Source organism: Galeopterus variegatus, unplaced genomic scaffold (genome assembly GCF_000696425.1).
Source record: "Galeopterus variegatus unplaced genomic scaffold, G_variegatus-3.0.2 Scaffold864, whole genome shotgun sequence".
NCBI lineage: Eukaryota > Metazoa > Chordata > Mammalia > Dermoptera > Cynocephalidae > Galeopterus > Galeopterus variegatus.
The window spans coordinates 287,426-300,627 of NW_007726975.1; the positions used below are offsets into that span (position 1 = coordinate 287,426).

At 39.0% G+C, this 13,202-nt stretch overlaps 1 protein-coding gene across 1 annotated transcript in view; it reads left to right on the plus strand.

The window, feature by feature from the left end:
* MORC1 (MORC family CW-type zinc finger 1) overlaps positions 1-13,202 on the plus strand; it is a 179,151-nt gene that overhangs the window by 146,748 nt on the left and 19,201 nt on the right. Inside the window, 3 exon segments of the mRNA XM_008573016.1 lie at positions 6,068-6,137; positions 8,462-8,528; positions 12,276-12,431. Coding sequence (XP_008571238.1) covers positions 6,068-6,137; positions 8,462-8,528; positions 12,276-12,431 — 293 coding nt within the window.

The window sequence follows — 13,202 nt, forward strand, 5'->3', positions numbered from 1 at the left end:
AAAAAAAGTTTTTTTTTTTTTTTTTTTTTTTGTCTTTTTTGTCTTTTTCCGTGTCCGGCAACGGATCGCAACCCTCGGTGTTGCTCCCGCGCCTCGCTCATAAAAAGTAGTTTTTAAAGCCACTTTCTGTAATTGTGAAGAAGGCGAATTCCATCTCTTTGCGTGAGCCATGAGAATGAAAACTGAATAAGTGAAATTGCTTCATGGAAGAACAGGGAGAGCTAAAGAGTGACCTTGTTTGGGGGGGTGGAAGATAATGCCAGAAGCAGAAAAACCTGGAGCTGCAGAATTGGAGAGGCTGGATGGGAAAAGTGTGCCGAGAGAGGTGAGGTAGTTAGTAGTAAGTTAAAAAAATAGATGTTTAGTGGTAATTTCAAATTGATTTTTTTTTTTTTTTGGCTGTATATAATCATTTCCTCCATTTCCCAACACAATCTTTAGTAAAATTATATGAATTTATTAATGCTTTATAGCACTGAATTTGTTTGGGGGAGATGGAACAAGTTTTGGGTTCTGCTTTGAAGTGTCACGGAATCAAGGTTGCTGCAGGATCCCAGTCTTATCTGGGTTCCATAGATAAGATGCTTGGCTATTAATAGCAGTGATAGTAGTAAACTGTATGCAGCTTACTGTTACTGGTTGCTCAAAGGAAGGAAGAAATCAGTATGTGCTGAAATAATGAAAAAAGACATTTTGGTAATAGTAAGACTTACACTTGTCTTTAAAAATGGGTAAAACTGTTAAGAAAGGAGGAAAGGAGGAAGGGCACTCCAGGTACAACCTTTGCATGGGCAAAGGTGTGGGAACAAGAGTATATATGGTGCTTCTACGGATTCTGTAGGGAACCTTTTGATTATAACAGAGGACGTTTGCTAAGAAATACTGAAATTATGTCCTGATAACTTAGAATCACATTGAGAAGAGCTTTGAAAGCCAGATAAGAGGGCCGGCCCTGTGGCTCACTCAGGAGAGTGCGGTGCTGATAACACCAAGGCCAAGGGTTCGGATCCCACATAGGGATGGCCGGTTAGCTCACTGGGTGAGCATGGTGCTGACAACACCAAGTCAAGGGTTAAGATCCCCTTACCGGTCATCTTTATAAAAAAAAAAAAAAGAAAGAAAGAAAGCCAGATAAGGAGTTTGCACTTGAGACAGTAGGCAGGCAGGATGTGTGGGAAGGTTTTGAGAATGAACATGTAATCATGGAGATTTCATTCTAAAAAGTTATCAGATAGTGATAATGGCTTGAACTGGAAAGAGAAGAAACTAAAGACCGAAAAAAGAAGTGGGGTGCTACTGCCTGAAAACTGTAGTATAAGAAGACAAGGAAAACTTAAATTTTGGAGGAAAAATAGGACAACTTGGTAAGGAGCATGGAAGACTAAATAATGAAAGCAGTTTTGAGATGACAACCTGGAACAAAAATGGTATTATAATTAGAAAGAGGAGCGTTAACCAAGGGAAACTGACTAGATGGATAAAGATAAGACTGAGGATTTGAGGTTTCAGCAAGATATTCGAGTGTCAGTGTCATGGGTCAGTTGGAAATAACAGGAGTAAAGGTGTAAAGTTAGGGTTGATGGTGCTGATGAGGCCTCGTTTGCATAAAGTGTGACAGCATAACCCCCTGCAATTTTAATAGGTCCGATGAGGGATTGAGAGTAAACCGAAATAAATAAATAAATAAATAAATTATGCAGGGAGAATTGCAAGAAGGCTGTAAAAATCAAGAGGAAAGAATTTCAAGAGACACCTTTGTGCTTTCCTAACTTAATAAATGTCACTACCACTCACAGTCACTTAGAGCAAAATCTGGGAATTACCCTTAGTTTCTCTCCTTCTTTTACACCCTGCACTCAACTCATCAGCCAGTCATGCTGAATCAACCTTTATTAAATATAGGACCTATTCTACCACCTCCTCAGCTACCACCCTGGCCAACTCACCAACATCTCTTACCAGGGATTGTGCCAGTAGCCCTATAAATGATCTCACTGCTTCTCTTGGCCTCCAAGATCCAAAAATCTGAGCATTCCATCTAAAATATAATTCAGATTATGCCATTCTCCTGCTCAGAACCCTCCACTGGCTTCTGCTCATAGTTAGAACAAAATTCAGTGCACTTGCTATGGCCCCCAAGGCCCTGGATGACCTGACCTGATGTCTTTTGAGGCCTCAACCCCACTACTCATTCCTTTTCTCAGTCCACTGTAGCCACTGACACCCTAAGAGGTATCAAATCAATGGAAGGATAAATATGTAATATAATATCAGGTAATGTTAAGTTCAGTGAAGAAAAATAATAAACATAAGAGAGAAAGAGAGTAACATAAGCCTGAGCCTTTTCCTTTGTTGTTCTTGCTCCCTGGACCCCCCCCCCCCCGCCCCCACTATCAACAACACACATGTATTTTCATGGCTTATTTTTTTTACTTTTTACTTTTATTCTGTGAATATATTGAGTGTGCATTATTGCCCTAGACACTGGGGATCCAGCAGGCGAAAAAAGCCAGGCAGTACTCCATGTCCTCAGGAAGCTTCCCTTCTAGTGGGGGGGAATCAGACAACAGACGAGATGGATAAGTGAAATATGTTGCTCGGTAGATAATGGTAAGTGCTAAGGAGAAAAGCAAAGCGAGGGAAGGGGTAGGAGGTATCAGCGTTGGGAGTGGTGACCTTGAGTTGCAATTGTAGGTGGAGTGGCCAAGGATGGCCTCACTGAGGAGATGTTTGAGGAAAAACTAGACAAATAAGAAATGAAAGATCTTAAGAGGGGAGTGTTCCTGGCATATGTGTGGAAAAGTGTCCAAAGAGGAGAAGTGGAGGCTGTGGGGTGAGACCGGGGAGGCGGCTGGGTCAGATAATGCAGGAACCTGTGTTACTGTCTCTCTCCCCTGTGTGATTTTTCTTCACAAAGCTTACATTATCTGATATTATATTACATATTTATATCTTATTATTGATTTAATGACTCTTTCTCCCTCACTAGAAAATAAGTTTCATAAAGCTGGGACTTTGAAATCTTCACTGTAACAGTGTCTGACCCACACTAGGAACCAATTTTATTGAGTAAATTAATGAATGAAGGAGAGGGGCCCAGAATATAATGTGAACTGTGGAAGAGTAAAAACAGAAAGGTCTTTGAATTTGGCAGAAAGGCACTTCTGGTGTGGCAGGCTTTATGGGTCCTTGGGTGCGGGTTCTTATGCTTCCTTAATAACAATGAAATCTGGTAGGCGTTACTCAGCTGCCTGTGGTATGTTCTTTTTTCCTTCTCTCTTATTTATGATTTATGTATCTTCTTAAACAGACACATTGCAAATTGAACATATGGTATTATGCTGATCCATTACATTCCTGGGAGAACTGACAGATCCCACCCTGTTCATTGTTAACATAATTTTAATTAGGCGTCTCAAACCCCATGTTAAGACTTAGCTATAATCTCATTTACTGTGTGGGAGGTGTTATTTGTTTCTTGATTTAGGTAACAATCTTAGGAAAGATATATCCCCAAACTTCAGAGTATGAAACACAGTTAAGTCTAAGTGACCGAAGAATATTTCTATAATGAAGAGAATTAATGTATGTGAAAGAGCTTTTTAAGTAAGATCAAAATATACAAATGATGTTGTTGAAAAGACAAATGTCTTCTTGTCACAGTTTGAAAAAATTCAGACCCTCAAATCTACAACTATGCTGTAATAAAAGGCAGCATCCCATGAAATCAGCTATTCACGTAATGTTATTTAAAAGGAAATACTGTAGGCTACGAATTGTTTATCCAAAAATCTTTTAAACATTTCTATGCTTTTAACCTAAAGAATAAAGAAAATACAGGAAAGGAAAAAAAAATCTCTTCTGTAGCAGAGATGATAAGGCTTTGTACAAGTAACAGTTTTAGAGTAAAGGGGCATATTCAGTCCTTATGGAAACAGCCCTGACAAGGCAGTGTTCAAAGCAGAAAACTAAGCAATAGAATGCAAAAATAATTTTATGAGGCCATACTAATAACACCAACAACAAAAGTTCTCTGCTGGAGGTACTATCATTTTTGTTAATCTTGCATATTTCCATCTTGTCTGATTTCGTCATAATAAAAAGTTACCACGGGAAATTAACACATCTTGAATAGGATCATCATAGATTATAATAAAGTGGTTATAACTAAAAGCGTTAATTATTTCCTCTTTTTAGCTTATCCTGTGGTTGCTGTTAACTGTTGTAGAAAATAGTCTATGCTGCTTATAGACTGGTCAAAAAATATTTAGTCCAGAGTTAATATCATGTAGATTTTCCTTATATATCAGCACATTAGAAGAAAACTTTAAATTTTATGTTACATCAGAAATAAATAAGGCATGTATTTTAAAGTTACTTTCAAGATTTTTGCAAAATGAACCTTTTAAAATATGCATTTTGGTTGCTTCCTAGAGCATGCACTTATTTACAGTATAAGTATAAAATATTTTGAAATGGAAAAAAGCAGCTTAGAAGCAGTTTTATTTATTTAAATTGCCCTACCCACAGGCTTTTCTTTCTCCTGATTTGGGTGAAACAGAAAATAGCAATGATGGACAGCTACACAGTTATTTTGTTGCTAGGCTACATGTGTGCCCGTTTAACCTGCTTCTTGCCAGAGCACAGTTTCCAGAATGCTATGTAAAAATATGTTTTTATTTTTCCTGGGAGGGGGAAAAAAAAGCAGGTTGACATCTTCTCCATACCACATTTGTTTAGCAGGTTAGAGGGGGCATGGAAAGCAAAAGATACATACACAATGAGTAAACGTCAAACAAACTTAACAGCTGCACACCTTACAGCAGGTAACAGAGAGAGGGGACACGGCTGTGTCTCAGCATGGGTTCAGGGATCTTCAGATCAAGGAGCAGGCAGGAGCTTTTACCTTACCCCTGTTTCTCCATTTTCTGTTTTTACAGCCTGTTCCTCCACCTTCACACAGATTTATAAAACACATAAAGGGAGCATTCTGGGTCTCTTTCCCTGAAGGGCATAAAGGTCATGAACACACTATTTTTCCTCTCTCTCTTTCTCTCTCATCTAAAGAAGTGTATTACAAAAAATGCAAGTTTGGGGCCGGCCCGGTGGCGCACTCGGTAGAGTGCAGCGCTTGGGAGCGCGGTGGCGCTCCCGCCGAGGGTTCGGATCCCATATAGAGACTGGTCTGCTCACTGGTTGAGCGTGGTGCGGGCGCGACACCGAGGGTTGCGATCCCATTACCGGTCACGAAAAAAGACAAAAAGGAAAAAAAAAATGCAAGTTTGTTTAATGTGAGCCTTATAAAATGGATCTTGCAGGATCCCCAAAGTGATGGCAGACCTAGCTTATGGATGACACTCTCACCTCCCGATTCCTCTGCCACTCCATCCTCTCGCCACCCCCCATCACACACTCACATCCCCCCACTCCAGGTGCCACCAACCCTCCTGACTCCTGCATTCAACACATTAAGGCTCTGCAGCCCTTTTTAGGCACCTTACCTGGGATTCTGTCAGAAGATGAGCTGTCCCATCCCCCAACCTTCCAGATGAGCTCCCCATCCTCTCCCCCATATTCTTACCCATCATGGTTTGGGGCCCCGGGACCCAGCCCCAAACTCCCCAAAGTTTTCATTGCCCCAATGTTGAGCTCCTACTCTATGTCTGCTCTGCAGCAACTGGGGATGTGATAAAGCCTCCTCAGAACAACAGAGGCTTGATGGTTGCTCTTAGTGAATCAAATACTTGTCTCATTTGTTTGAGACAGTGTTACATCCATGTAAAGTATCAATTTTTAAAATATCTGTACAAATATTAGTAGAAATGTAAAAATGCCTTTAAAGAAATGGTAGGAGTAATCACAGCAATGATAATACTATCATCCTTAGGACACATGCCATTTTCTACAACATCTACCATTCTCTCCCTTCATAACATGGGCATAACTACTGCTTTTAATGTTATGATTTCTGTTCTCTGACATGCACACTGCTCTTCAAGGTCTTTTCTCAACCCTGTCATATGTATTATGTTTCTGTACAGTTTTAAATAAAGAGATTGTTTTTCAGGTTTTAGATGGTAGTGACACTGATGCTTCATCGAAACAAGAAGAAAAGGAAGTTCCTCTTATAAACAAAGGTAAAAAAAAAAAAGAATTCAGTTCACGTATATAATGTAAATGTTTGAGGCGTTTTTAATATGGCTTATGTGGCAACCTGAGATATAGATGAAAAATTTATCAGCAAATTAAAAATTAATTTATTAATTTTTAATAAAAATTAAATTTGTTATTCCAGAAGTGGAAGGAAGAGTGGGGAGAGGGTGAGCTGTCACTCTTCTCGGTTTTGATGGGCAGAGAGACACTCCCAGCTGAGAATAGTGCCCCCTACACTGCCACACTGCCTCAAGTAGACTTGTGCCACTCTCCGCATTGAAATCTATTTAGAATTTTGCTAAGCATTGATATCAGGTCTATAATTTTCAGTTTTGAAAATTATAATGACATTCTCCAATCTTTTAGTACCTTTCCTGCTTTTCATGATTCCTCTGAGATCCCTAAGAGTAGTTCAACAGACACATGTATTAGTTTCTTCATGTCCATGGGATGCAATGTGTCTCACCTAAAAGACTTGAACTTATTTAAAGCATAAAGTTTTCATCTTATAATATTCAATCCAACAATAATTTCCATAGATAGAAAAGCTGGAAGTAAACTGGACTCAGAGCATTTTATTTTCTTGTCCGTTCATTGTTATTACTGTAATTCTTTGATTACATATTATATTATTATTATTACTATATCATCCTCTCTTTTATTTTAATATTATACCATTGGGCCCAAGCAGCAGCATGTTCATTTTTTTTCACTGTCATTGTTTTTTTCTGAAATCAGCCCTTCTTAGTCTCCTTAGCAAGTCTGAGCTCATTTGGCTTCATCATTCCCAGTCCTTTTTTTGTGTCAGTCCATGCTATCATTTTGTGTATGCTTTCGGTGGTAATCTCTTCCTTCCTTCGCACTTGGTTGCTTAGGTAACCTAATCAGCTATTCATTCACAACTTTGTGTTTGAACCCATTAGTGAGGTCCCTAAGAAATCACACTTCTTCTTTTTCATCTTAATTATGATAATTTGCAATTCCACAATCAGGATTTCTTTTGCAAGGGTCTCTTAATTTTAAAACCAATCTTTTATAGATGTTTTAAACTACGACTGTGCCTTCAAGTATGGTCCTGTTGGATTTCCAAATTGTAATGGAAAAATTGCTAGTACTATTTTGATCCTAAAATTAATATTTAATTTCAAATACCCATCCTGGGTTTGGCAGGAACAAATTGTGAAATATTTTCAAAGGACTATAATTATGGATTAGTTGGCTGTTGGGTTAAAAAAATTTCACTCTGTATCCAAGTCAGTGAGTAAAAGCAGTGGTTCCCACGGTGTGCCTGGAAAATCTCTGTTCATCCATTCTTTTTTACATTTTTCTTAACGGAGCCAGGCAGATCCTCAGCCCCTTTACCCACCATCTAAAACTTCCCTTGTTGCTATGTTGTTCTACTTGGCCTTCAATAGCCCTACACTTGTTGGCAAAAGTTTACTTACTGGAACAAGATATCTGGGCAGCTGTAAAAAAGAATTCTAGAGGTAGATGGAAGAAGAGTACATTAACTCATTGTTTTTTTGTTTTTTTTTTAAAGATGACCGGTAAGGGGATCTTAACTCTTGACTTGGTGTTGTCAGCACCACGCTCAGCCACTAAGCGAACCAGCCATCCCTGTATGGGATCCGAACCCGTGGCCTTGTGTTATCAGCACCACACTCTCCCAAGTGAGCCACGGGCCGGCCCTAACTCATTGTTTATACTGTTCCCAAAACACTCTTAAGACGAATCCAAGGGGGATCATAGGATTTCTGCTTTACTGCGGATTGGACACAAATCACCCTCTCTGAACGTGTGATTCTGAAGTTCCCTGCGTGAGAAGACCAACTAGATAACTCTAGGTCTCTTCCTGATTTAAAGTTTAACTCTCTACTGGAGACACATTTTTGACTGGGATCTGTCAGAATGTCTTTGAACCTGAACTCAAAATGCAAAAGAGCTGGCTACTAGGAGGAAGACAGGTAGTTGTCGTGGCAGAGGCTGGTGACAGTAGGGAATCTAAAGAGTCCTAATCAGCCATCCATGTACTGGTAATAAACATCAATAAAAAAGTTACCAAAAAAAAAGTTACAGAGCCTCTTGAATTACTATATATACTATATACTCTTTATTAAAAGATTATTGTCAGTCACCTTAAAAACATTATAAAATTGTTGCAAATGGATGAAATTTTACAAATCGATGTTTTTATACAAATGCAAGTTATATACAGGTTGTTTATGAACTGCTAATATTTCTTTTGGTTCAGTTTATTGTGTCATCATCAAGATGTGATTGTCTTCATTTTGTCTATGTTCTTTTGAAGGAAAACATGAGCTGTGCGATGATAGTCCAGCAATAAAGAGAAACTCTTCATTACCTAACCAAAAAAGGTAAGTGTATTACAATTGTACAGATTCCAACTGAGTGCAATTATACCATTGAAAAGTAATTATTGATGTTTAAATACAAGAAGAAAGAAAATAATAGCAACAAAAGCAATTAAGAATGGAACCAAAATTTACAACAGAGATAAGAATAGAAATATGCCATTTCCCCCAAACCTTTTCATGTCTTTTGTGAGGATTTAGGAGTAATGAAATGGAGCAGGCTTAACTTCCTATCCACAACAAGTAACCAGTTCAGATTACTGCAGTGTAATCAAAGAACTGATAATGTCACACATATATAAGGTATGACTATGAAATCATGAAGTGATTTTTCTGTGTGGCTCATTTTCTTACGGCCATACTCATACATACAAGTTATTATAGTCATTGCGTGCTGGCATTTTCTTGACATGAGAATTTTGTTACTTAAAATAAAATCAGCTGAATATTGTTGACATCCAATAGGATTAAAAGAGTGTTTTCAAGGAAGGAAACTGTTATCTCCACTACAAACCTATCTAAGCTGCTTTTCAGGCATTCAGACCCAATTTCTCTGATTCCAAACCATTGAATTAAGGGCAAGAAAACTCAGAGGAGCTTTTCTTTTCCTGCGCTTGCTGACAAGAGTAGTCAGTCACTCCAACACTCAAGCCCAAACACTTAGTCTTCTGCTCAGATGCCTTTCATAGCTCCTATCATTCTTAAGGTAAGTTACAAACCGTAGCATGCCACAAACTCCCTGCACTCCTACCTCACCACTGAGCCCCCACCTTGCTTCCCAGAGGTTCTAAATTACTTGGAGTTCCGTTTCATCACATCCTTCTGTCTCTTTGTCTACACTTCTTCCTTTATCGGAGTGCCTTCTGCAGCTCGTATACCAGTCTTGATTACCTTCATTCAAGTCTCAGTTGAAGTGTTTGCTTCCTTGGAGTCCCCTGACTCTCCCAGGCAAGCTCAGGTATTCACAGAGCCACTGTTGCAGTGATCATATTGCACTGTAATTCGTTCAACTTCAGTAATCATGTTCATTCTGACACACACAACAGTGAGCGACTGTCCACAGTCAAGAGGAATGATCTGATTGAACATGTCTTCTCACTGCATTCAAGCTCCCTAAGGACAGGGGCTGCTTCTTGTCTTCATAACTCTGAACCTCTGGGAGGTCTTTCCTCATGACTCCAGCTAAAATAGCCCTCCCCACTTCTGACAAGTCACATTCTCACGGTCAAATCACCTTGTTTTATTCTTTTCAAAGCACTTATTACTATTTTAAAGTATCTCATTTACTCTTCTCTTTCTCTTATCGTTTTTCATTATAGCTTGCTTATTTTTCCTATTTTCCACTAGTAACTAAGTCACTCCATGAGACCAGGGAGTATCTTGCTCTCCAGTGCTCCTAATATCCAGAATGGCACCTGACTAATAGTTGGCACTCAATAATGTTTGTTGACGGAATGAAATTATGTGATTTTTTTCCCCCAGTGCTGCTGTTGCTAGGTCTCCTCATGGACAATGCTTTAACCTAGAATTACTTATTAAAATTTGAGTTAAAATTTAAGATTCATGCAAAAACTGAAATATGTGTGTGTGTATGCATGTGTGTGTGGGTCTGTGTGTGTATATTGTTTTATATATTACTTTTCAATCTTTATGAGGTTGTGGTTTTTTGTTTTGTTTTTAATCACTGCTGACTTGTAAATACAATATGGGTGTTAGAACTACCATCCAACTAAAACAATCTTAGTGGAAGAACCTTATCAAATGCATTACTAATGGCAGTGATGATAAAGATAATCATAATAACAGTTATAATTAGGTACTATTTACTGAGAACTTACTAATACTAAACATAGAGCTAAATTCTTTGTATATCACTTTTAATCCTCAGCACAATTCTATGAGGTAGGCCCTATTATTTTTTGACAAAAGAAGAAACAGAGGTTCAGAGAAGAGTCCCCTGTTCTCTGACATAGTGCATTTTATCCTCCACCCCCAACACCAGCATGAATTTCTAGTATCCCCAAAATTTTTTTTTTTTTTTTTTTTTTTTTTTTTCCGGTCCCGGCAACGGACCCAAACCCCCAGTTCCCCCCCCCCCCCACCCCCGCATGAATTTCTAGTATCCCCCAAATTTTTTTTTTTTTTTCCGGTCCCGGCAACGGACCCAAACCCCCAGTTCCCCCCCCCCCCCACCCCCGCATGAATTTCTAGTATCCCCCAAATTTTTTTTTTTTTTTCCGGTCCCGGCAACGGACCCAAACCCCCAGTTCCCCCCCCCCCCCACCCCCGCATGAATTTCTAGTATCCCCCAAATTTTTTTTTTTTTTTCCGGTCCCGGCAACGGACCCAAACCCCCAGTTCCCCCCCCCCCCCACCCCCGCATGAATTTCTAGTATCCCCCAAATTTTTTTTTTTTTTTGTCTTTTTTCCGTGTCCGGCAACGGATCGCAACCCTCAGTGTCGCCCCCGTACCGGACCAGGACCGGCAACGGGATCGCAACCCTCGGTGTTGCTCCCGCGCCTCGCTCAGCCAGTGAGCAGGAACCGGTCTGTATGTGGGATCCGAACCCTTGGCGGGAGCGCCGCCACGCTTCTCAAGCGGCGCACTATCCAGTGCGCCACCGGGCAGGCCCCCCAAAAATTTTTTTAAAAAACTTTCTTAATAAAATTTCAGCATAAAAGAGGTTGTAATTAACGAACATTCAAATACTGTGTAAGTATTCTTTAACAGACAAGTAAGCATTCATTTAGGTAATGCTTTTAATCTTAAAAAAATTATCAGCTGAAGTTAGACAGTATAATTAATGCCAAAGAACTGTTGATGGTAGAAGCATATTCCATGTCATATAAACTATTATCCAAGTTTTAGAAGGCCCCCACAATATAAACATAAAACTCTCTAGAGCTGTGGTCTTAATTTATGGACATCAGCACGAAAGGATCAGAAACCTCCTTATTATTGACAAACAAAACCCTGCGTGATGTGACCTCTGCCTGCCCACCCAGCTTCATCTCCTGTGTGGTACCGCTCCAGCCTCTTACACGTCTTTGTTCCCTCAATACTGAAAGTTTTCATCTCATTAACATACTATATTATTTTATGCATCCTCAGTATAAGTTATTTTCCATGAGCCAGGTATCCTTTTGAAACTTGAATCAGATCACCTCGCTCCCATGCTGGAAACCCTCCAGGGCTAGTGCCCATTCTGCTTAGAGACAGCTCCAGTTCGTTCCACACTCTTCTTCCTACAGATCTTGACTAAACACTTCTTTCAACTGACTTAGTCCCTTTTTAGTTTTATTTCTGTGCATTTCTCCTGTGCTAAAATAGAACTTTAGTTTAAAAGTCTCTTTTAGCAAATAAGAGACAAGTGGTATATGACTACTGTTGTTAAGAATAAGTTATCATATTCTAGTTTGTCATTTGTCATTTGTTGTTTTTAAAGTATCTTTTCCATGCAATATTTGTATGTTTTTAATGTAGTTGAATATATTTTTTAAAAGATTAAATTATCACCAATTCTATTGACCCAAAAACCTTGAAACAGTATATGACAGGAATAAACAGTAATACTTCTAATTAAGATTTGATTTTATTTAACTACATATGTGGCATTACATTACAATTTTCAGCATTATTTATGTCCTTGCGTTTATTTGTAGTGTATTTACATTTCAATTGTTGTATGTAAATGTTTCTGAAGTTATTAGTATCTAATATGATTCCTACTTTGAAATTGTAAACCTCAGCTTGCCCAGGGTGCCAGTGGAAGATGTAAACACAAGTTCTGGGCCCAAAGACAGAGTTTCTGTGACTGGTGATTGTAGAGTTGCTCCTTCACTAGCAGAAGCTTCTCAAAGTACATCTGTCAAGGAAACAGTGAGAAAACTGACGTCTAACTTAAGGTAAAGGTATTTACTCGCATATATCCACATGCTTCATTGAACTTTCTAGGGAGTGACAACTCCTGGTTTTTCTCCCCTGTTGAGTAGTGATGTCGTTGAATGAACTCAACAGAGTGACCTTATGACTTGTTTCCTGACTACGCTGATTTAGGTCTGGCAATATGGTAAATGTTCATCCTCTCTCAAATGTAATAAAGAATTCTTACTGAATTTTTCTTGTTACTCTTTTCTTTCCTCACAAAGATTCTTATGACATTTGTGTGGCCTTCTAAAAAGCCTATATTTGTAGCTTTATTTTTTGTGAGTGTTTTGGTTTTGGGGATTTTTTTGTTTTGTTTCTTGGGGGGGGTTTTTTGGCAGCTGGGTGGTACAGAGATCAAATCCAGGACCTTGGTGTTATCAGCACCATGCGTTTATTTTTTGTGAGTGTTTTGGTTTTGGGGATTTTTTTGTTTTGTTTCTTGGGGGGTTTTTTTTGGCAGCTGGGTGGTACAGAGATCAAATCCAGGACCTTGGTGTTATCAGCACCATGCTGTAACCAACCGCAGCTCTTATATTTGTAGCTTTAGATACTGATCTTATTGAGGGAAACTGAGTTTTACTTTTTTGTTCAGTGTAGAATGTTTCCATTTGTGGGCATAGTTATTTAAGGAATTTAGATGTCTGTATATCAGTTCTCAAAGGATAGAGACAGGGAGGAGTCCAGGATTCAGGGTTTTTCTGAATGAGGACTTGTGGTAGGAAGGGGCTTTACAATCAAGTCAAAGAAAC